The 25,124-nt window shown below is 50.4% G+C and overlaps 1 protein-coding gene across 2 annotated transcripts in view; it reads left to right on the forward strand.

Annotated features, from left to right (window-relative positions):
* PSMB3 (proteasome 20S subunit beta 3) overlaps positions 1-24,893 on the forward strand; it is a 52,246-nt gene extending 27,353 nt beyond the window's left edge. Inside the window, exons 5-6 of one of the 2 annotated variants that reach the window (XM_075350105.1) lie at positions 14,428-14,522; positions 24,777-24,893. In XM_075350105.1, coding sequence (XP_075206220.1) covers positions 14,428-14,522; positions 24,777-24,825 — 144 coding nt within the window. In that variant the 3' untranslated portion in view covers positions 24,826-24,893. Of the gene's footprint in view, positions 1-14,427; positions 14,527-24,776 lie in introns of those variants that run through there. The other variant, XM_075350106.1, reaches the window with a different exon arrangement.
* Positions 24,894-25,124: the final 231 nt, after the last annotated feature.

A 25,124-nucleotide genomic window follows, 5' to 3' on the forward strand; every position in this document is an offset into this window, starting at 1 on the left:
CCTTGTCGCTGGTCGGCGTAAACAGTCGCAAGCTTCTGAATCCACCCTGGCTCGGGGGATCGAGGAACCAATTCTTGAAACCTACAGTTCTACTGGGCTTCTGGTTCTCTCAAGGCTGAAGGCCCATTCTACCAGAGCCGTGGGTGCATCCTGGGCATTACGGCACCAGGCTACGGCTCAGCAGGTGTGTCAGGCACCTACCTGATTGAGTCTGCATACTTTTACCAAGCATTTTCAGGTGCATACCTACGCTTCGGCAGACGCCAGCCTAGGTAGATAAGTCCTTCAGGCGGCGATTGCCCACCTGTAGGAAAGGGCTGTTTGACGGCCCTATCACGAGGTATTCTTTTACCCACCCAGGGACTGCTTTTGGACGTCCCAATTGTCTGGGTCTCCCAATTAGGAGCGAAAAAGAAGAAGGGAATTTTGTTTACTTACCGTAAATTCCTTTTCTTCTAGCTCCAATTGGGAGACCCAGCACCCGCCCTGTTTTCTCGGGGTTTTTCTGTTTTTTCGGGTACACATGTTGTTCATGTGGTATGGTTCAGTTCTCCGATGTTTCCTCGGATTGAATTGGTCTTTAAACCAGTTATTGGCTTTCCTCCTTCTTGCTTTGGCACTAAAACTGGTGAGCCAGTGATCCCACTGGGGGTGTATAGCCAGAAGGGGAGGGGCCTTACACTTTTAAGTGTAATACTTTGTGTGGCCTCCGGAGGCAATAGCTATACACCCAATTGTCTGGGTCTCCCAATTGGAGCTAGAAGAAAAGGAATTTACGGTAAGTAAACAAAATTCCCTTCTTTACTGGCACTTGTCACGCTGCCATTGTACTGTATACACTGTACTGGAGTGCGCCGAATCCGTCAAACCGGCGAAAAGCCTGATGTGTGAAACGTGCCTAAGCCAAATGGTTCACAGACGACTTTTCAAACAGTTTCCTCTGAATTGCGGCAGTAAGCACAAACTACTTTTGTAATTGGCTTTATTATGACATTCTATACCCTTCTTCTCCCTGTCCTGCTTTCTTATATGTGGGATTTTTTCACTATACATTCTGTGACATTTTGTTGGAGAGGTGTCTCAAACAGGACCTCCAGGAGGCTGGGGTTGTACTTACTCCTCTGCAGCATCTATCATCCCTTATGAAATAGGACATCAGCAGGGGGCAGCACTATGGTCACTTACCACAGCTACTGTCACCACCATCCCCTGATGACATCCTGGTTCGGTACAGATGATTGACAAGTGACCACATCTTCAGTTGTTGTCACTGCTTTTATCACCACAATTTTTTTCTTCATCGTTCCTATGGGAGACCCAGACCATGGGTGTATAGCTTCTGCCTCCGGAGGACACACAAAGTACTACACTAAAAAGTGTAGCTCCTCCCTCCGAGCATATACACCCCCTGGATAACCAAATATAGCCAGTTCAATGCTTTGTGTTCAGGAGGCACACATCCACACATGCATTCTCATCTGATTTTTTATTTTAAAGAGTTTGAAGAAAAGCGGGTCCAAGCCTGGACCCCCGGCTTGTCCCTTCTCACCCCACTGTGTCGGCGGTGTTGTTAAGGTTGATTTCAGGGCTGGAGCCTTACATGCCGCACTCCTTCACCATCCCTCGGGCTCTGGCTTGAAGTGGGAGTGCCTTGCAGGAGACCGGTCTCCATCCGCAGCCCTTTCAGGATCCTGCCGGACGGAGCACTCATCCCTCAGGGACCTGGCCCTGCGTCTCACAAGCTAAGTATTTGAGACGTTATTGTCGGGGGGTCCCTTGCACTTTATTGTTGGGGAGAGTGTGTTATTTAACTTTTGTGACATTTCCGGCCGGTTCTCTGGTTTTCACCTGAGAACCGCGCCGAGGGTGCCTGCGCGCCGGCCGCATTGTAAAATTTAGGCCCCGGCTTCGCCTGAGGCCTAGTTTCGTTTTCACTGCCCCTGCATGTCATGCAGAGGGACAGTGCGGCTCCGCCCACCGGCCGTTCGGCACAGGGGAGGACACTCCTCTCTGAGGAGATGTTTCCCTCCCCTGTATATCTCCTTGGCCCTCCGGATCCCGCTCTTTGACTAGGCCCCGCCCCCTCTCCTCGCTCCGGCGCCATTTTATCAGCGTTCTCACACCGATCGGCGCTGGCTGCAGCATCTCTGCTAATCTGTCTAGGGGTCCGAGCTGTGGGATCCGGAGGGCACACAAACGGTCTGGTAAGCCACAACCTCCGGTTGTGGACCTTCTTAAACACTCTCTGGGGGTCATTCTGGCTCAGAGCCCCCACCTCAGCAGCATGTCTCACACTAGGAGCAAGGCTGTACTCAACATGCACTGCATGTAAGCTCGTACTGCCTGAACCGAGCACATATCCACATTGTGATGCCTGCTCTAACATGGTGGTGCCTCAGCCTCGAGTCTCCCCAGTGGTCCCTCCGGCTGCTCCGGCCCCGGTGGCTGAACCCCCGGCTTGGGTAGAATTCTTCTCTAAGTCTATCTCCCAGTCCTTTGCCGACTCCATGGTAGAGTTGTCCCGGACTCTGCTGAGCATGCATCAGCCCCCGTCTCAGGGCGCCTCTGCTGCTACGGCTCGCTCTGCAGAGCTCACAGAGGATTCTTCATCTGCTCCCAGACCCCGTCCTCCTAAAAGGAGACGCAGGGTCCCCTCTCCTTCCTCGTCCCGCGGCTCTGATTCACGAGCTGACTCGCAGGACGTCTTTACTGGGGGCTCGGACGCTACCTCCATGTGCCCCATTGATCTGACCGAGGGTGACGCAGATGTTAGTGATTTGATTGCGTCCATTAATTCTGTACTGGACCTCAATCCGCCAGTATCAGAGGAGCAACCCTCTCTGGCAGAAAAGCACCAGTTTACCTTGCCTAAGAGAACAAGGAGTGTGTTCTTTAACCACTCCAGTTTTCAGGCCACTGTGACCAAGCCCAGGGCCTGTCCTGACAAACGCTTCCCAAAGCGTGGTTCTGATGACCGTTTTCCTTTTCCACCAGAAGTGGTCAAGGAGTGGGCTCACTCACCAAAGGTAGACCCTCCGGTGTCTAGACTCTCAGCCCTGAAAGTTGTATCAGTGGCTGATGGCACCTCACTTAAGGATCCCACTGACCGCCAGGTTGACCTTCTGGCCAAATCTGTATATGAGGCGGCAGGGGCCTCGTTCTCCCCATCTTTTGCAGCAGTGTGGGCTCTCAAGGCCATCTCTGCTTTTCTGGAGGAGATGCATTCCCTCACCAGGGACTCTATGCCTGAAATGGTTGCCTTAACTTCCCAGGCTTCAGCCTTTTCATCCTACGCCATGTCTGCCATGCTGGAGGCTTCTCACCGCACTACGGTGGCTTCGGCTAATTCCCTCGCTAGCCGCAGGATCTTGTGGCTTCAAGAGTGGAAGGCAGACGCTTCTTCAAAGAAGTACCTTGCTGGGCTCCCATTTGCTGGGTCCAGGCTGTTCGGTGAACAACTGGATGAGATTATTAAGGAAGCTACTGGCGGGAAGAGTACTTCCTTGCCACAGACTAAAACCAGGAAACCTGTCCAGGGCAGGAACCAGTCGAGGTTTCGTTCCTTTCGCTCCTCTGACTGGTCGTCCTCTAAGCCCTCGGCCTCGTCCACTAACTCAGCCAAGGACCAGAAGCCCAACTGGCGCACGAAGCCGCGTCCTCAGAAGTCCGCAGGAGCTGCTGCCACCAAGGCAGCCTCCTCTTGACTATCTGGCCGAGCCAGCAACGTCCTTGGTCGGTGGCAGGCTCTCCCACTTTGGCGACGTGTGGTTTCAACACGTCTCCGATCAGTGGGTGCGGGATATCATCTCCCACGGCTACAGGACAGAGTTCTCTTCCAGCCCGCCAAACAGATTTTTTCTGTCAACTCCCCCCTGCTCCAAGGCCGCCGCCTTCTCTCAGGCTGTGGCATCCTTGCAGGCCAACGGAGTAATTGTACCGGTTCCCGCCCGGGAACGGTTCAGAGGTTTCTACTCAAATCTCTTCCTAGTCCCCAAAAAGGACGGTTCCTTCCGGCCCATCCTGGATCTCAAGCTTCTCAACAAGCATGTTCAGGTGCGGCATTTTCGCATGGAGTCTCTGCGATCAGTCATTGCCTCAATGACCCAAGGAGATTTCCTGGCATCCATCAACATCAGAGATGCCTATCTGCATGTGCCAATTGCAGTTTCACACCAGCGTTGGCTACGTTTTGCAATCGGAGAGGAACATTTCCAATTCGTGGCTCTCCCCTTCGGGTTAGCCACGGCCCCTCGAGTATTCACCAAGGTCATGGCCGCAGTGGTTGCGGTTCTGCACCTCCAGGGGTTGGCAGTGATTCCTTACCTGGACGACCTTCTAGTCAAGGCTTCATCCAGTGCAGACTGTCAGCGGAGTGTCTCTCTCACTCTCGCCACTCTTGTTCAATTCGGGTGGCTTGTCAATCTGCCCAAGTCCACTCTGACTCCGACCCAGAAACTCACGTACCTAGGGATGCAATTCGAGACTCTGCCGGCACTTGTCAAGCTGCCCTTAGTCAAACAGCAGTCCCTCCATCTGGCGGTGCGCTCTCTGCTGAGGCCCCGCCGTCATTCCATCAGGCACCTAATGCAGGTGCTGGGTCAGATGGTGGCGTCAATGGAAGCGGTTCCCTTTGCCCAGTTCCTTCTGCGTCCTCTGCAGCTGGACATTCTCCGCTGTTGGGACAAGCAGACTTCTTCCTTGCACAGGTTGGTGGCTCTGTCGCCACAGACCAGGGGCTCTCTTCAGTGGTGGCTTCGGCCCCTCTCTCTGTCTCAGGGACGCTCCTTCCTGGCCCCGTCCTGGGTGATTCTCACCACGGATGCCAGTCTTTCCGGCTGGGGAGCAGTATATCTCCACCACCGAGCACAGGGCACTTGGACTCCGTCCGAATCAGCCCTCTCGATCAATGTGCTGGAAATCAGAGCTGTGCTCCTAGCTCTCGTAGCCTTTCACCACCTGTTGGCGGGCAAGCACATTCGAGTCCAGTCAGACAACGCGACAGCGGTTGCCTACATCAATCACCAGGGCGGGACTCGCAGCCGCCTGGCAATGTTGGAGGTTCAACGCATCCTTCAGTGGACGGAGGACTCCAAGTCCACCATATCCGCAGTCCACATCCCAGGCGTAGAAAACTGGGAGGCAGATTATCTCAGCCGTCAAACCGTGGACAGCGGCGAGTGGGCTGTGCATCCGGCAGTGTTTCAGTCAATCTGCCGCAAGTGGGGCACTCCGGAAGTGTATCTAATGGCATCCCGGCACAACAACAAGGTCCCGGTTTACGTGGCTCGCTCCCACGATCCTCAGGCCTTTGCAGCGGACGCACTGGTTCAAGATTGGTCCCAGTTTTGTCTCTTACGTGTTTCCCCTTCTAGCTCTCTTGCCCAGAGTCCTGCGCAAGATCAGAATGGAGGGCCGTCGGGTCATCCTCATTGCTCCAGACTGGCCCAGGCGAGCTTGGTACCCAGACCTGCTCCATCTGTCCGTAGAGGTGCCGTGGCATCTCCCGGACCGCCCAGACCTTCTCTCACAAGGTCGGTTTTTCCCCCAGAATTCTGCGGCTCTCAGATTGACGGCGTGGCTCTTGAGTCCTGGATCTTGACGACTTCTGGCATTCCTCCTGAAGTCATCTCCACTATGACTCGGGCTCGGAAGTCTTCCTCGGCCAAAATTTATCACAGGACTTGGAGAATTTTCCTGTCCTGGTGTCGCTCTTCCGGCCATGCCCCTTGGCCTTTTTCCTTGCCGACCATCCTGTCCTTTGTACAGTCCGGTCTGCAGCTAGGACTATCCCTCAATTCCCTCAAGGGACAGGTCTCGGCTCTGTCAGTGTTGTTCCAGCGGCGTATCGCCCGGCTGGCTCAGGTGCGCACCTTTATGCAGGGCGCATCTCACATCATTCCGCCTTACCGGCGGCCTTTGGATCCCTGGGACCTTAATCTGGTCCTCACGGCCTTGCAGAAACCCCCCTTTGAGCCTCTTAGGGAGGTTTCTTTGTTTCGTCTTTCACAGAAAGTGGTCTTTCTAGTGGCCATAACTTCCCTCAGGAGAGTCTCTGATTTAGCTGCGCTCTCTTCGGAGTCACCTTTTTTGGTTTTTCATCAAGACAAGGTGGTTCTCCGTCCGACTCCGGACTTTCTATCTAAGGTGGTATCTCCTTTCCACCTTAACCAGGACATTTCATTGCCTTCCTTTTGTCCGGCTCCTGTTCATCGCTTTGAAAAAGCGTTGCATACTTTAGATCTGGTGCGGGCGCTCCGGATCTATGTGTCACGCACCGCTGTTCTTAGGCGGTGCACCTCTCTTTTTGTGATGATCACAGGTCGGCGTAAGGGCCTCTCGGCTTCTAAACCGACCCTGGCTCGTTGGATTAGGTCGGCCATATCCGATGCCTACCAGAGTACTCAGGTGCCTCCCCCGCCGGGGATCAAGGCACACTCGACCAGAGCTGTCGGTGCCTCTTGGGCTTTCAGGCACCAGGCTACGGCTCAGCAGGTCTGTCAGGCTGCCACTTGGTCTAGTCTGCACACCTTTTCGAAGCACTACCAAGTGCATGCTCATGCTTCGGCAGATGCGAGCTTGGGCAGACGCATCCTTCAGGCGGCTGTCGCCCATTTGTGAAGTTAGGTTTCGCATACTTCTCAGTTTTCTGTTTATTCCCACCCATGGACTGCTTTGAGACGTCCCATGGTCTGGGTCTCCCATAGGAACGATAAAGAAAAAGAGAATTTTGTTTACTTACCGTAAATTCTTTTTCTTATAGTTCCGTAATGGGAGACCCAGCACCCTCCCTGTTGCCTGTTGGCAGTTTCTTGTTCCGCGTGTTATCACCGGCTGTTGTTGTAGACAGAGGCTCCGGTTGTTCCGGTTTTGGCTCTATCTCCACTTGTGGGTGGCTATTCTCCTTCAGCTTTTGCACTAAACTGGCTATATTTGGTTATCCAGGGGGTGTATATGCTCGGAGGGAGGAGCTACACTTTTTAGTGTAGTACTTTGTGTGTCCTCCGGAGGCAGAAGCTATACACCCATGGTCTGGGTCTCCCATTACGGAACTATAAGAAAACGAATTTACGGTAAGTAAACAAAATTCTTTTTTTTTTCTGTGAAACAAATCGACATCATGGGTCGGTGATATAAGCAATGTGTAGGATGCCAGCGCTGCTCCCTGATGATTTGAGGGTGATAATAAAAGCTGTGGGGTGGCACTAAAGTCTTTTGCCTATTCCTGCCCTCAAACAAATCCTGATTGGGGGGGTGGCTCTTGTGCCTCTCGCACTGCTTCTACCACCACCCCCTAATGAAGAGTCAATCATGGAAGGAGACTGCGGTGTTAGCAGTCACAGCGCCTGAAGATGTTATAAGGAGACAGCGGTGACAGTAGGTTTGGTAGGGGACCGCAGCTCTGACCTGTGATGACACCCTGTTTCAGGATGGATGATAGACACTGCAGAGAAGTGAGCGCAGCTGCAGCCTCCTGTGATGTCCCGTCTCAACAAAACATCATAGGAAGCTTTTAAAAAAAAACCAAACAAAAAAACAGGATATAGCAGGATAGAGAGAAGTGTGGGGAATATAAAAATAAAGTTAATTACATAAGTGGTTAAGGCTTAAAGATAAGCATATATTAAGGGCTTTATAGGTATGTCTACTCCTTTAGCCCCTTCCCAATAAGTGATGTACATGCGATCTGTCGTTATTTGAAGAATGTATTCAGCGTATAAGTTTATTAATTTCCATGGAAAAAAAGGGAGGCTTGGATGGGAAGTGCACAAGCAGTGTGTAAACATGTCTCCACCATTACAAACAATGCTGGGATTGCCATTTTGTTGGTTTTTTTTTTTTACCATTTTATTACACTTCATTTTTTTTTCCCCTGTTAACTCCAGTATATGGTAAAGTAGTAGGGTTTTCCTCACATATCCAGTTGCCATTAGTCTACTAGAGTGCCAGTATTTCTACAAGAAATATATCTGAGTTTTAAAAAAAAATAATTTCTTAAAATGCACAATTTAGCTTCTGTTTTACATCTGTTCTCATTGCATCAAATCCATTTTTCTTTATCGTTCCTATTGGAGACCCAGCCATTGGGTGTATAGCTTCTGCCTCCGGAGGACACACAAAGTACTACACTCAAAAGTGTAGCTCCTCCCTCTGAGCCTATACACCCCCTGGAGAACCAGATCTAACCAGTTTATCGCTTTGTGTCAGGAGGCATACATCCACACATGCATTCTCCTCATCTGATTTTTCATTTTTTGGAAAGATTTTGAAGAAAAGCGGGTCCAAGCCTGGACCCCCGGCATGTCCCTTCTCACCCCACTGTGTCAGCGGTGCTGTTAAGGTTGATTCCAAGGCTGGAGCCTTACATGCCGTGCTCCTTCACCATCCCTCCGGGGCTCTGGCTTGAAGTGGGAGCCAGCACGGTTCTCCATGCTTGGCATGAGACCGGTCTCCATCCGCAGCCCTTCAGGACCCTGCTGGACCGGAGCACTCATCCCTCAGGGACTTGGAACCCTGCGTCTCAGCAAGCTAAGTACCTGAGACGGTTATATATGGGGGTCCCTTGTACTTTATTGTTGTGGGAGAGTGTGCTGAGTGATTTTTCTGACATTTCCGGCGGGTTCTCTGGCTGCCGCCTGAGAACCGCGCCGATGGTGCCTGCGCGTCGGCCGCACCGCTCAAATTTAGGCCCCGGCATCGCCGGAGGCCTACTTTCGGTTTCACTACCCTCGCATGTCATTCATGCAGAGGGACAGCGCGGCTCCGCCCAGCGGCCGTTCTACAAAGGGGAGAGACACTCCTCACTGAGTACATGTCTCCTCCCCTGTGAATCTCTTTGGCCCTCCAGATCCCGCTCTCAGAGTGAGTCCCGCCCCCTCTCTTCACTCCGGTGGCCATTTTCTCAGCGGTTTTCCCTGCGATCACCACTGGTCTGCAGCATCCCTGCTTAGGTGCTTGGGAGTCCGGGCTTCGGGATCTGGAGGGCACACAAACCGCTCCAGCGGTCTGGTAAGCCACAACCTCTGGTTGTGGACCTTCTGTATATACTCTCTGGGGGTCATTCTGGCAGAGCCCTCACTCCAGCAGCATGTCACACACGAGGAGCAAGGCTCCAAAGCTGTTTTCAGTATGCACTGCATGTAGGCTCCTACTGCCGAAACCGAGCACCTATCCACATTGTGATGCCTGCTCTAACCTGACGTTGCCTCAGCCTGAAATCGCACCCCCAGGGGTCTCTCAGGCTGCTCCGGCTCCTGTGGCTGAACCCCCGGCTTGGGTAGAATCCTTAACCAGGTCTATCTCCCAGTCTTTTGCTGACTCCATGAGACATCTGTCCAGGACTTTGCTGAGCATGCATCAGCCCCCTTCACAGGGTGCCTCTGCTGCTAGGTCTCTCTCAGGACCGGAGCTCACAGAGGATTCATCATCTGGTCCCAGGCCCCGTCCTTCTAAAAGAGACGCAGGGCTCCCTCTCCTTCGTCCCACGGCTCGGTTTCAGAAGCTGACTCGCAGGATGAGGGGAATGCCTTTACTGGGGGCTCGGAGACTGCCTCCATGTGCCCCATTGGTCTGTCCGATAATGACTCAGATGTTAGTGATTTGATTGCGTCCATTAATTCTGTACTGGATCTCAATCCGCCAGTATCAGAGGAGCAACCCTCTCTGGCAGAAAAGCACCAGTTTACCTCGCCTAAGAGGACAAAGAGTGTGTTCTTTAACCACTCCAGTTTTCAGGCCGCTGTGACCAAGCCCAGGGCCTGCCCTGACAAACGCTTCCCTAAGCGTGGTTCTGATGACCGTTTTCCCTTTCCACCTGAGGTGGTCAAGGAGTGGGCTCATTCGCCAAAGGTAGACCCCCCCCCCCCCCCGGTGTCTAGACTCTCAGCCCGGACCGTTGTATCAGTGGTTGATGGCACCTCGCTTAAGGATTCCACTGACCGCCAGGTTGACCTGGCCAAATCCGTATATGAGGTGGCAGGGGCCTCGTTCGCCCCGACTTTTGCAGCAGTGTGGGCTCTCAAAGCCATCTCTGCTTCCCTAGAGGAGATGCATTCCCTCACTAAGGAATCTATGCCTGAGATGGTTGCCCTAACTTCCCAAGCTTCGGCTTTTTCATCCTATGCCATGTCTGCTATGCTGGAGGCTTCTCACCGCACTGCGGTGGCTTCGGCTAATTCCCTCGCTATCCGCAGGATCTTGTGGCTTCGAGAGTGGAAGGCAGATGCTTCTTCTAAGAAATACCTTGCGGGGCTCCCTTTTGCTGGGTCCGGGCTGTTCGGAGAACAGCTGGATGAAATTATTAAGGAAGCTACTGGCGGGAAGAGTACTTCCATGCCACAAACCAAAACCAAGAAACCTGTCCAGGGTAGGAATCGGTCGAGGTTTCGTTCCTTTCGTTCCTCCAACTGGTCGTCCTCTAAGCCCTCGGCCTCGTCCACTAACACTGCCAAGGACCAAAAATCCAGCTGGCGCACAAAAGCGCGTCCACAGAAGACCGCAGGTGCTGCTGCCACTAAGGCAGCCTCCTCTTGACTGTCTGTCCGCGCCAGCAACGTCCTTAGTTGGTGGCAGGCTCTCCCACTTTGGCGACGTGTGGTTTCAACACGTCTCCGATCAGTGGGTGCGGGATATCATCTCCCACGGCTACAGGATAGAATTCTCTTCCAGCCCGCCAAACAGATTTTTTCTGTCAACTCCCCCCTGCTCCAAGGCCGCCGCCTTCTCTCAGGCCGTGGCATCCTTGCAGGCCAACGGAGTAATTGTAACGGTTCCCGCCCGGGAACGGTTCAGAGGTTTCTACTCAAATCTCTTCCTAGTCCCCAAAAAGGACGGTTCCTTCCGGCCCATCCTGGATCTCAAGCTTCTCAACAAGCATGTTCAGGTGCGGCATTTTCGCATGGAGTCTCTGCGATCAGTCATTGCCTCAATGACCCAAGGAGATTTCCTGGCATCCATCAACATCAGAGATGTCTATCTGCATGTGCCAATTGCAGTTTCACACCAGCGTTGGCTACGTTTTGCAATCGGAGAGGAACATTTCCAATTCGTGGCTCTCCCCTTCGGGTTAGCCACGGCCCCTCGAGTATTCACCAAGGTCATGGCCGCAGTGGTTGCGGTTCTGCACCTACAGGGGTTGGTAGTGATTCCTTAGGGTGGTTTCACACATCCGGCTTTTCGCCGGATCCGGTGCTCTCCCGTACAGACAATACCGTACAGTGACAGCGCTGTAACTTCCGGGTCACATGCGCCGGTCACATGACAGCATGTGACCGGCGCTTGTTGCGCTGTCACTGTACTGTAGTCACTGTATGGGAGAGCGCCGCATCCGGCAAACCGGCGAAAAGCCGGATGTGTGAAACCGGACTTACCTGGATGACCTTCTAATCAAGGCTTCATCCAGTGCAGACTGTCAGCGGAGTGTCTCGCTCACTCTTGCCACTCTAGCCCAATTCGGGTGGATTGTCAATCTTCCCAAATCCTCTCTGACTCCGACCCAGAGTCTCACGTACCTAGGGATGCAGTTCGAGACTCTGCCGGCACTTGTGAAGTTGCCCTTAGTCAAACAGCAGTCCCTCCAACTGGCGGTCCGCGCTCTGCTGAGGTCCCGCCGTTATTCCATCAGGCACCTGATGCAGGTGCTGGGTCAGATGGTGGCGTCAATAGAGGCTGTTCCCTTTGCCCAGTTCCTTCCTGACCCCGTCCTGGGTGGTTCTCACCACGGATGCCAGTCTGTCCGGCTGGGGAGCAGTATGTCTCCACCACCGAGCGCAGGGCACTTGGACTCCGTCCGAGTCAGCCCTCTCGATCAATGTGCTGGAAACCAGAGCTGTGCTTCTAGCTCTCCTAGCCTTTCACCACCTGTTGGCGGGCAAGCACATTCGAGTCCAGTCAGACAACGCGACAGCAGTTGCCTACATCAATCACCAAGGCGGGACACGCAGCAATGTTGGAGGTACAACGCATCCTTCAATGGACGGAGGACTCCAAGTCCACCATATCCGCAGTCCACATCCCAGGCGTGGAAAACTGGGAAGCAGATTATCTCAGCCGTCAAACCGTGGACAGTGGCGAGTGGTCCCTGCATCCGGCAGTATTTCAGTCAATCTGCCGCAAGTGGGGCACTCCGGACGTGGACCTAATGGCATCCCATCACAACAACAAGGTTCCGGTTTACGTGGCTCGCTCCCACGATCCCCAGGCCTTCGCCGCGGACGCTCTGGTTCAAGACTGGTCCCAGTTTCGTCTGTCCTACGTGTTTCCCCCTCTAGCTCTCTTGCCCAGAGTTCTGCGCAAGATCAGAATGGAGGGCCGTCGAGTCATTCTCATTGCTCCGGACTGGCCCAGGCGAGCTTGGTACCAAGACCTGCTCCATCTGTCCGTAGAGGTGCCGTGGCATCTTCCGGACCGTCCAGACCTTCTCTCACAAGGTCCGTTTCTCCGCAGAATTCTGCGGCTCTCAGATTGACGGCGTGGCTCTTGAGTCCTGGATCTTGACGGCTTCTGGTATCCCACCTGAAGTCATCTCCACGATGACTCGGGCCCGTAAGTCCTCCTCTGCCAAGATCTATCACAGGACTTGGAAGATTTTCCTGTCCTGGTGTCGCTCTTCCGGCCATTCTCCTTGGCCTTTTTCCTTGCCGACCCTTCTGTCTTTTCTACAGTCCGGTCTGCAGCTGGGATTGTCCCTCAACTCTCTCAAGGGACAAGTCTCGGCTCTGTCAGTGCTGTTCCAGCGGCGTATCGCCCGGCTGGCTCAGGTCCTCACCTTCATGCAAGGTGCGTCTCACATCATTCTGCCTTACCGGCGGCCCTTGGATCCCTGGGACCTCAATTTGGTTCTCACTGCTTTGCAGAAACCCCCCTTTGAACCTCTCAGGGAGGTTTCTTTGTTTCGTCTTTCACAGAAAGTGGTCTTTCTAGTAGCCATAACTTCCCTCAGGAGAGTCTCTGATTTGGCTGCGCTCTCTTCGGAGTCACCTTTTTTGGTTTTTCATCAAGACAAGGTGGTTCTCCGTCCGACTCCGGACTTTCTCCCTAAGGTGGTTTCTCCTTTCCACCTTAACCAGGACATTACCCTTCCTTCCTTTTGTCCGGCTCCTGTTCATCGCTTTGAAAAAGCGTTGCATACTCTGGATCTGGTGCGGGCGCTCCGGATCTATGGGTCTCGCACCGCTGCTATTAGGCGGTGCACCTCTCTTTTTGTGCTAACCACAGGTCGGCGTAAGGGCCTCTGCTTTTAAGCCGACCTTAGCCCGTTGGATCAGGTCCACCATTTCGGAGGCCTACCTGTGTTCTCAGGTGCCTCCCCCGCCGGGGATCAAGGCACACTCGACCAGAGCTGTCGGTGCCTCTTGGGCTTTCAGGCACCAGGCTACAGCTCAGCAAGTCTGTCAGGCTGCCACTTGGACTAGCCTGCATACCTTTTCAAAGCACTACCAAGTGCATGCTCATGCTTCGGCAGATGCGAGCTTGGGCAGACGCATCCTTCAGGCGGCTGTCGCCCACTTGTGAAGTTAGGCCCCGCCCACTTCTCAATTTTTCTGTTTATTCCCACCCATGGACTGCTTTGAGACGTCCCAATGTCTGGGTCTCCCATAGGAACGATAAAGAAAAAGAGAATTTTGTTTACTTACCGTAAATTCTTTTTCTTATAGTTCCGTAATGGGAGACCCAGCTCCCTCCCTTTTGCCTGTTGGCAATTTCTTGTTCCGCGTGTTATCACCGGCTGTTGTTGTAGACAGAGACTCCGGTTGTTCTGGCTCTGTTTTTACTTGTGGGTGGCTATTCTCCTTCAGCTTTTGCACTAAACTAGTTAGATCTGGTTCTCCAGGGGGTGTATAGGCTCAGAGGGAGGAGCTACACTTTTGAGTGTAGTACTTTGTGTGTCCTCCGGAGGCAGAAGCTATACACCCATGGTCTGGGTCTCCCAATACGGAACTATAAGAAAAAGAATTTACGGTAAGTAAACAAAATTCTCTTTTTACTTGCCGTGTCTCTGATCACCTCCAGCGTTCTGTACATGCACATTGGTCAAAAAACACAACTGATCTATTAGCGAAGGACCATCCATTATGATCTATTTCTTATAAACTTTAATGTTTTAAAAAAATGTAAAAAAAATTGGATCCTTTTTGTTCTGTTTTTTTTTTTTTTTTTTTCTTATACTGGACCATTTTATTTTTGCTTACATAGATAACTAACTACTTGGCATGTGATCCATATCTATTGCTGCATGTCCTGCTGAAATAAAAAAAAAAGTAGCCCACGGATTGAAGAAAAAAAAAAATGTAATTGCTCTTAGAAAAAAGGGGAGGTGAAATATGAAAATGTACTCAGACAGGAAGGGTTTAAGGATGTATCTTACTCATTTCAGTGTAACCTCTTGTTCCTTTTTTTTTTTTTATTTTATTTTTTTTTATCCCCATAAAGCAACCTGAAGACTTGTTTGAAACCATTTCCCAGGCCATGCTGAATGCTGTGGACAGAGATGCAATTTCAGGAATGGGTGTTGTTGTGCACATCATGTAAGTACTCCTTTACTGTGAAGAGAATGTCAGATTACATTATGTAATGTTAAAGTAAGTCTATCACCCAGTTTAACCCCTTCACGATCTAGGACATATGTATGCGTCCTAGGTCATGGTCGTCCCCGCACAAGTCTGCTGATCTGATCAGCAGACGTGCGGCTAACAGGCACGTGTGGATCTCCAATCCAACTGCGCCTGTTAACTCCTTAGATCGCGCTGTGAAAATCTGACAGTCCAATCTAACATGCTTCAACAGGGATCGCACTGTTCCCCACTGCCATCGACAGCCCCGTGACTCCAATGGGTTGTCTTGGTAGCGTGGAGTTAGATGACCTCTGTCGCTGCCATGACATGTTTCCTTTGAATGCCAGCAGAGCGCCGGCACTCACAAGAACACAGCATGTCTGCTGATAAGAGCGAAGCTGAAGCATCACTCTGATCATCACAAGCGATCGGATAGTGCAGTCTTAAAAGTCCCCTAGGAGGACTAGTAAAATTAATAAAAAATGTTGTTTTAAAAAAAAAAAAAAATATATAAAGAATGAAAAATATAAACAACCTAAAAGTTCAAATCACCCCTCTTTTGCCCCATTGTAAAGAAAACAATTAAAAAAATACACCTCTGGGCATTTCTGAATATGGCAATACCAATCTATCAAAGTATAAAATCAGTTAATCTGATGTAAATGGCGTAGTGAGAAAAAAATTCCAAACGCCAGAATTACAGGATTTTTTGTTCACCGCGACAATGAATTAAATTGCAATAGGTGATCAAAACATTGTATCTACGATTAAAAATGTCAGCTGAAGTTGCAAAAGATAATCAATCACTGAGCCCTAGAACCCGAAAAATGAGAACGATACGGATCTGAGAATAGTGACTAAAGCGCAATTCAATTTTCTTTTTCGCTCCTAATTGGGAGACCCAGACAGAGGGTGTATAGCTACTGCCTCTGGAGGCCGCACAAAGAACTACACTTAAAAGTGTAAGGCCCCTCCCCTTCTGGCTATACACCCTCCCGTAGGAGTACGGATTCCTCAGTTTTAGCTTTGTGCGCAGGAGGTCAGACACGCACGCATAGCTCCATTGTTTTTAGTCAGCAGCAGCTGCTGACTATGTCGGATGGAAGAAAAGAGGGCCCATACAGGGCTCCCAGCATGCTCCCTTCTCACCCCACTGTATGTCGGAGGTGTTTGTAAGGTTGAGGTACCCATTGCGGGTACGGCGGCAGGAGCCCACATGCTGATTCCTTCCCCATCCCTTTTTACAGGGCTCTGGGTGAAGTGGGATTTACTGGTCTCCAGGCACTGAGACCGTGCTCCATCTACAGCCCCTGGAGAAGATGCTGGATGGAGCGGAGTACATCAGGGACATGGCCCTGCTTCCTCAAGGTACTCTGTGTCCCCGTGCATTTGGCGCTCACACCGCAGCATGCTGGGTGTTGTAGTGCGCCGGGGACATCAGCGCTGCGGCGCTTGTGCCATGGCCTCATTCAGCTTCGCTGAAGCAGGCACACTTCTGGGAATCGGTCGCGCCGGCCGCTGGGACTGCGGCGCGGCTGGCACTTGTGGTGCGCCGGGGACTTCAGCGCGGGCCGCGCTTTTACGGCGGCCGCGCTGATAACTCGAGTCCCCGGCTTTTGCGGCCTGCTTCCGTTCGTTCCCGCCCCCAGACCTGCCAGTCAGGAGAGGGGCGGGACGCTGGTCAGTGCATCAGCGCCGAGGGCTGGAGTCGTTTTTACATACTCCAGCCCTCACAATCGGCACAGAGGGGACACTGTTTCCCGCACTTTTGTTTAGGAACTCCCACGGACCGCCCCTCTCCACAGACGCCGGCAGCCATTCCTGCTGACACGCTGAGCTGCAGAGGGGAGCCGGGGAGACCCAGACAAGGAATTCTGCGCCTCTTACCCGCTATTCAGCGGGCGGTAAGCAGCCCTCAGGGCTCACCCCCTCTTGTGCCAGTAGTATTCTTAGTATTTTGTTTCTACAAATACTTTGTATTGCATAGCGCTGGTCGCCCTTTGGCTATAGACTCTCTCACATTGCAGAGAGCCAGCAGCATGTCGTCCGTAAAACGCAAGGGTGCCAAGGCACAGACATTATATGCTTCCTGCACCGCATGTGGGACTTTTCTACCGGCAGGCTCCACGGACCCCCATTGTGTGCAGTGCTCGGCCCCTGCGGCGCTTGCACAGTCGGGACCTCTGCTGGACGTGACCCAGGGTGTACCACCTGTGAATGCTGTCCAGGTGACAGGAACTGAGTTTGCAGCTTTTGCTGACAGAATGTCTCTCACTATGTCACAAATTCTTGACACATTGCGAGCTAGGCCTGTACTTCAGGCCACGGACACTGTGCAATCATTGCCCCCTGGTCCCCCTCAGCTGAATTACCTCCAAGCTCCGGGACGGGCACATACACCTCAGGGTGAAGACTCTGACTCGGACGATGGCCCCGGGCAGCCTAAGCGGGCTCGCTATGACGGGCCTTCACATTCATCTCAATGGTCAGGATCCCAGCGAGATGAATCTATGGGTGATGAGGCGGACGTAACTGATCAGGATTCTGATCCTGGGACCGCTCTCAATCTAGATACACCAGATGGCGACGCCATAGTTAATGATCTTATATTTAACATCAATAAGATGTTAAATATTTCCCCACCAGCTCCTCTTGTAGAGGAGTCAGCTTCGCAGCACGAGAGAATCCATTTCAGATACCCTAAGCGTACATTAAGCACTTTTCTGGACCACGCTGACTTTAGAGACGCAATCCAGAAACCCCACGCTTATCCTGAAAGGCGTTTTTCTAAACGGCTTAAAGATACACGCTATCCTTTTCCCCCTGAGGTGGTCAAGGGTTGGACCCAGTGTCCAAAAGTGGATCCTCCAATTTCCAGGCTTGCAGCTAGATCCTTGGTTGCAGTTGAAGATGGAGCGGCACTTAAAGATGCCACTGACAGGCAGATGGAGCTCTGGCTGAAATCCATCTATGAAGCGATTGGAGCGTCGTTAGCGCCATCTTTTGCGGCCGTATGGGCACTCCAAGCTATCTCAGCCGGGCTTGCGCAAGTCGACTCAGTCACACGTGCATTTGCCCCGCAGGTAGCACCATTGACCTCGCAAATGGCGGCATTCGCGTCGTACGCGATTAATGCTGTTCTTGACGCTACAAGCCGCACGGCAGTGGCGTCAGCCAACTCCGTTGTTTTGCGTAGGGCCCTGTGGTTGAGACATTGGAAAGCAGATTCTCATTCCAAGAAGTGCTTAACCAATTTGCCTTTTTCTCGTGACCGATTGTTTGGAGAGCGTTTGGATGAAATCATCAAACACTCCAAGGGTAAGGACTCATCCTTACCGCAACACAGACAAAACAAACCCCAACAGAGGAAGGGTCAGTCTGGTTATCGGTCCTTTCGAGGACCGGGCAGGTCCCAATTCGCCTCGTCAAAAAAGACTCAAAAAGACCAGAGACGCTCAGATTCTTGGAGGTCTCAGTCACGCCCAAAAAGGACAGCCGGAGGAACCGTTGCCAAGACGGCGTCCTCCTGACTTGCAGTCTCCGATTCCCACACCCGCGGTCGGTGGGAGGCTTTCCCACTTTGGCGACATTTGGCTGTCACGCGTCAAAGACCGTTGGGTGAGGGATATTCTGTCTCACGGGTACAGGATAGAGTTCAGTTCTCGTCCGCCAACTCGTTTCTTCAGAACTTCTCCACCACCAGACCGAGCCGATGCTCTGTTGCAGGCGGTGGCCGCTCTAAAGGCGGAAGGAGTGGTGACCTCCGTCCCTCTTCAGGAACAAGGTCACGGTTTTTACTCCAATCTGTTTGTGGTCCCAAAAAAGGACGGATCGTATCGACCCGTCCTGGATCTAAAGTTGCTCAACAGACACGTAAAAGTCAGGAGGTTCCGGATGGAATCCCTACGCTCCGTCATAGCCTCAATGTCTCAAGGAGATTTTCTAGCATCAATAGATATCAAAGATGCGTATCTCCACGTGCCGATTGCACCAGAGCATCAGCGTTTCCTACGCTTCGTCATACACGACGAACACCTGCAGTTCGTAGCGTTACCTTTCGGTCTGGCAACAGCCCCCCGGGTCTTCACCAAAGTCATGGCAGCAGTAGTAGCTGTTCTGCACTCGCAGGGTCACTCGGTCATCCCGTATCTAGACGACCTGCTTATAAAGGCACCCTCTCAAGAGGCATGCCAGCACAGTCTGAAGGTGGCACTAGACACTCTCCAGAGTTTCGGGTGGATTATCAACTTTCCAAAGTCTCATCTAACCCCGACCCAATCTCTGACTTATCTTGGCATGGAGTTCCATACTCTCTCAGCGATAGTGAAGCTTCCACTGGACAAGCAGTGCTCGCTACGGACTGGAGTGCAATCTCTCCTTCAGAGCCAGTCGCACTCACTGAGGCGCCTCATGCATTTCCTAGGAAAGATGGTAGCAGCAATGGAGGCAGTCCCGTTCGCGCAGTTTCATCTGCGCCCTCTACAATGGGACATTCTACGCCAATGGGATGGGAAATCGACGTCCCTCGACAGGACTGTCTCCCTCTCTCAGACTGCCAAGGACTCTCTGCGTTGGTGGCTTCTCCCCACCTCATTGTCACAGGGAAAGTCGTTCCTTCCCCCGTCCTGGGCAGTGGTCACGACGGATGCGAGCCTATCAGGGTGGGGAGCGGTGTTTCTCCACCACAGGGCTCAGGGGACGTGGACTCAGGAAGAGTCCACCCTGCAGATCAATGTTCTGGAAATCAGAGCAATCTATCTTGCCCTGCGAGCCTTCCAACAATGGCTGGAAGGCAAGCAGATTCGGATTCAGTCGGACAATTCCACGGCGGTGGCGTACATCAACCACCAAGGGGGAACACGCAGTCGCCAAGCTTTTCAAGAAGTCCAGCGGATTTTGACGTGGGTGGAAAGCAGAGTGTCCACCATATCCGCAGTTCACATCCCAGGCGTGGAAAACTGGGAAGCAGACTTTCTCAGTCGCCAGGGCATGGACGCAGGAGAATGGTCCCTTCACCCGGACGTGTTTCAGCAGATCTGTTGCCGCTGGGGGACGCCGGACGTCGATCTGATGGCGTCACGGCACAACAACAAGGTCCCAGTTTTCATGGCACGGTCTCACGATCACCGAGCACTGGCGGCAGACGCCTTGGTTCAGGATTGGTCGCAATTCCGACTCCCCTATGTGTTCCCACCTCTAGCATTGTTACCCAGAGTTCTCCGGAAAATCAGGTCCGACTGCCATCGAGCCATACTCGTCGCTCCAGATTGGCCAAGAAGGTCTTGGTACCCGGATCTGTGGCATCTCACGGTAGGCCAACCGTGGACACTACCAGACCGTCCAGATTTGCTGTCTCAAGGGCCGTTTTTCCATCTGAATTCTGCGGCCCTGAACCTGACTGTGTGGCCATTGAGTCCTGGATCCTAGCGGCCTCAGGTTTATCTCATGAAGTTGTTGCCACAATGAGACAGGCTAGAAAACCATCCTCAGCTAAGATCTATCACAGGACGTGGAAGATATTCTTAGCGTGGTGCTTGGCTCAAGGGTTTTCTCCCTGGCCATTTGCATTGCCAATTTTTCTTTCCTTCCTGCAGTCTGGGTTGGAAAAAGGTTTGTCGCTTAGCTCTCTTAAGGGTCAAGTCTCCGCGCTATCCGTATTCTTTCAGAAGCGCTTGGCACGGCTTTCTAAAGTACGCACGTTTCTCCAAGGAGTTCGTCATATCGTTCCTCCTTACAGACGGCCATTGGAACCCTGGGATCTGAACAAGGTTCTCATTGCTCTCCAGAAGCCGCCTTTCGAGCCTTTGAAAGAGGTTTCCCTTTCTCTGCTTTCACAAAAGGTAGTTTTTCTTGTGGCGGTCACGTCTCTTCGAAGAGTGTCCGAGCTAGCGGCGTTATCTTGCAAATCTCCCTTCCTGGTGTTTCACCAAGACAAGGTAGTACTGCGTCCAATTCCAGAGTTTTCTCCCAAGGTGGTTTCTTCCTTTCATCTCAATCAGGATATCACTTTGCCATCTTTGTGTCCGCATCCAGTTCACCAATTTGAAAAGGGTTTACATCTGTTGGACCTGGTGAGAGCACTCAGGATTTACATTTCTCGCACGGCGTCTCTACGCCGTTCTGATGCGCTCTTTGTCCTAGGCGCTGGTCAGCATAAGGGATCGCAAGCTTCCAAATCCACCCTGGCGCGGTGGATCAAGGAACCAATTCTTCACACATACCGTTCTGCTGGGCTTCCGATTCCATCTGGACTGAAGGCCCATTCTACCAGAGCCGTGGGTGCGTCCTGGGCATTGCGGCATCAGGCTACGGCTCAGCAAGTGTGCCAGGCGGCTACCTGGTCGAGTCTGCACACGTTTACCAAACACTATCAAGTGCATACCTACGCTTCGGCAGATGCCAGCCTAGGTAGACAGGTCCTTCAGGCGGCGGTGGCCCACCTGTAGGAAGAGGCTGTCTGACAGCCCGTTCATGTGGTATCTTTTTACCCACCCAGGGACTGCTTTTGGACGTCCCACTGTCTGGGTCTCCCAATTAGGAGCGAAAAAGAAGGGAATTTTGTTTACTTACCGTAAATTCCTTTTCTTCTAGCTCCAATTGGGAGACCCAGCACCCGCCCTATTTGTTCTTAGGGTTTCGTTTTTCGGGTGCACATGTTGTTCATGTTGTTTCTTAAGTTCTCCGATCTTGTTATCGGATTGAATTTGTTTTTGAAACTGTTATTGGCTTTCCTCCTTCTTGCTTTGGTACTAAAACTGAGGAATCCGTACTCCTACGGGAGGGTGTATAGCCAGAAGGGGAGGGGCCTTACACTTTTAAGTGTAGTTCTTTGTGCGGCCTCCAGAGGCAGTAGCTATACACCCTCTGTCTGGGTCTCCCAATTGGAGCTAGAAGAAAAGGAATTTACGGTAAGTAAACAAAATTCCCTTCTTTTGGGGGGAAAAAAAAAATTTTTTTTTTTTTTTTTTTTTTCTTTTCACCACTGGTATCTGCGAACTAGTACAGACCTGGGGAATCATAATGCCAGTGGACTTTTACAGTATAATGAACACGGTGTAAAAAAAAAAAAAAAAAAAAAAAAAAATCATGCAATTGCACTTTTTTTTTCTGCAATTTCACTGCATTTGGATTTTTTTTTCCTGTTTTAGTACAATATATGGCAGAATGACTAATGTCCGTCCAAAAGTACAACTCCTCCCACAAAAAACGCCCTCGTATGGCAATATTGACGGAAAAATAAAAAAAAGTTATGGTGCTTTGAAGAAACGGAGGAAAAACAAACAACAAAAAACGGAAAATCACAAGGTGGTGAAGGAGTTAAAATGCATACTTACCTCTTAGACCTGATGAGACTGGTATACTTACTTTGTTGTGGCTTTACAAAGTATCTGTCCAATCCTGTCAATTTAACCATCAGGTTTTTCAGACATGAAGTAGAGCCAGTGCTGTACTGGCGCTAGGATGCTGAATCTAAGCATACATTCGTTTCAGACATTGGATGTTTCATTTCAGAAATATGTGCAAGTAAAGTTCTAGCAAAGCACTGCTATTTGATTGATAGGTGCAATAGGGGCAGGAATATGTGGGTCGGGTATTCCAGTCTTGTCTCCCTGGCCTTGGTAGATGCTAGACTGTAAGGGCTGTTAGAAATACTGCCCAATCACATGACTCATACCTGGAAGGAGCCCATACAGTCTAGCATCTACCAGATGGGGGTGGGAATAGATAGCAAAATCCAACCCATATAATCCCACCGGTGTTGCATCTGTTAACCAGGCAGCAGTGCATTGCTGGAACTTTACTTGCACATATTTCTATAATAGAACATCCAATCTCTGAACAAAGGTATACTTACATTTAGCATCCTAGCACCAGTATAGCACTGGCTTTACTTTATATATAAAACTCCTGCTGGTTGGTTCTCTTTAACCACTTCACGACAGGCCGATTTTTTTTTTTTTTTTTTTTTTTTTTTTTTTTTTTTTCCGCCATTCTTCAGAGAGACGTCATTTTAATATTTTTCAGTCAATCTGATCATGTGAGGGCTTGTTTTTCGCAGAACGAGCTGTACTATTAAATGAATCCATGCATTTTACCATATAGTGCACTGGAAAACTGCAAAAAAATTCCAAATACAGAATAATTGCCAATAAAGTGTGATTGCATGATTGTTTTTCGGGTTAATTTATTCACCGTGTTCAATATATGGTAACACTGATGTGTTGTTGGGATACCTGAGGTTGGTGCGAGCTTGTAGACACCAAACATGTATAGGTTTACTTTTATCTAAGGCGTTAAAATAAACCCCAGAAGTTTGTTCAAAAAAAAGTGGCGTACGTTTTGCACCATTTTCCGCAACCCGTAGAGTTCTCATTTTTCGGGAACTATGAACCAGTGACTGCTTAATTTTTGCATCTCGGGCTGTTAATTGTGCCATTTTTGCGCAGATGCTACGCTTTGATCGCCTGTAATTGCATTTTGCGCAAAATATGCGGCGAACAAACAACTTAATTTTGGCATTTGAAATTTTTTTGCTGCTACATAGTTTACTGATCAGATTACTTGATTTTATATTTTGATCGGGTATTTCTGAATGCAGCGATACCAAATGTGTGTAATTTTGTTTTTACTTTTTTTAACCCTTTAATTTTCAGTGGGGCGAAAGGGAGGTGATTTGAACTTTTAGGGCTCGTGCGCACGTTGCGTAATTGCATGCATTTACGCTGCGTATTACACTGCAGCGTAAATGCATGCGTCCTGCGTCCCCTGCACAGTCTATGTAGATTGTGCACGAGACGTGCACCCGTTGCTTTTATGAACGCAGCAATTTGGGTGCTAAAATTTTGACCCAAATCCGTGCGTTCATAAAAGCAGCATGTCAATTATTTGTGCGTTCTGGATGCAGCTCCCACTCTGTCTATGGTGGGGGCAGCATCCCGAGTGCATGAAAACGGCTTTTTTTTTTTTTTATATATATACAAAAAACTGCATACATTATGCAGTGTTTCTGCAGCGATTTGAAGCGCACATGTGTTGTCAAATCACTGCAGAATATTCAGCAGTTACGTGCGCATGAGCCCTGAGTTGTTTTGTTTTTTTGTTTTTTTTAATTTTTCAAAACTTTAATTTTAATAGTACTCCTAGGAGGCTATATGGATCAGAAGTCTGATTGCTCATTCATTTCTCTCGATCAGAGCAGCATCGCTCAGACTGGGAGAAATGATCATTTACTGTAACCTGCAGTACTCTGCTGCTTCTTACAGGACCTTTAGTCATGTGAGCTACAGGAGCCATCACATGACCCTGTGCTACCATGACAACCACGTCACGTGACTTCTGGTATCTGCCTGTGAGTACAGATCTACAACGATCGCCGTTAATATGGCACGGTTACATCTTGACAGCACCATTTTAAGGTGTTAACAGTTACAGGTGGATAGTGATTCCACTCGTACCTTCTAGGCACACATGTCAGTTGTATAGATCAGCTGACGTATGTGGATCCCCGCCGGCAGCAGCAGGTGGGGATTAACACTATGACGTAACTTTACTGCCCCTGGTTGTTAAGGGGTTAAACCTTCTCCAGCCACCCAGCCTGATTGACAGCTTCTCAGTGTCTCTTTGCTGCTGTTCAGCACAAAGCTGAAGAGAAACTGGGTATACTTGAACAAGCTATTTTTTTTTCTATAGCTGACCTTATCAAATTCTTATTTTACTCAGTATTTATTATTCAGCAGTTCTGACATGGCTTCTCATAGCACTGACATCAGCCTCATCAGGTCTGCGAGATCTAATACTGTATGCATAGTCACAACTTAACCACAGACAATTAGTCGAATTGATGGGGACTAAGTGAACCATACACACAAGGTATTCATGTGCTGCCATCCTACCCTGAATTCTATGGGGTCTGCAGCTGCTGTGACCTATCGTCCAAGCTAATTTTCCATGTGGAAGAAGTAATTGTGGTTACACGAGGACTTCACATGTCCGGATTACGAACTGTAAACGTAGGTTGATTTCCCTCTAAGCAGCTTGTAATTCTCTGCATTAAATAATTTGTAGAGTAACCATAATCATGGCTGCAGTAAAGAAGTGGCAGATGGCAAACTAGATTAATTGGTCAGCAGCAGCTGTCATCAGGGCTTTGTATTTTGCCGATACCATTCTTGTGATCTGCATGAGGTTGGAACACAGAAGTAAGACTGTAAATACTTGTCTTTGCAGAGAAAAGGATAAAATCACCACCCGGACACTGAAGGCACGGATGGATTAACTTTTTCTGACTCGAGACGCTGTGATGATCAATGTTACTTTTTTTAAATTAAAAGGAAGAAAATGTAATCAGATCTCTTCAGTCTTTCATTTATTATTGGAGTATATGTATTGTGTGACGCTTTAAATTGAACTGGAAATCCAGGACTGAAAAATCACTTTTTTTTTTTTTTGTGGAGATTTCAGGCAAAATATTGTTTGGGCAAAGTTCACAGTATATTGTAATTCTTATCTTTTTGAAAATACTTTTTCTGCATATTGTAAGGAATAGGACTAGCCCCAAAAGGTGTGCACAAGTGG

The sequence above is a fragment of the Anomaloglossus baeobatrachus genome, chromosome 5, assembly GCF_048569485.1.
Source record: "Anomaloglossus baeobatrachus isolate aAnoBae1 chromosome 5, aAnoBae1.hap1, whole genome shotgun sequence".
Taxonomy (NCBI): domain Eukaryota; kingdom Metazoa; phylum Chordata; class Amphibia; order Anura; family Aromobatidae; genus Anomaloglossus; species Anomaloglossus baeobatrachus.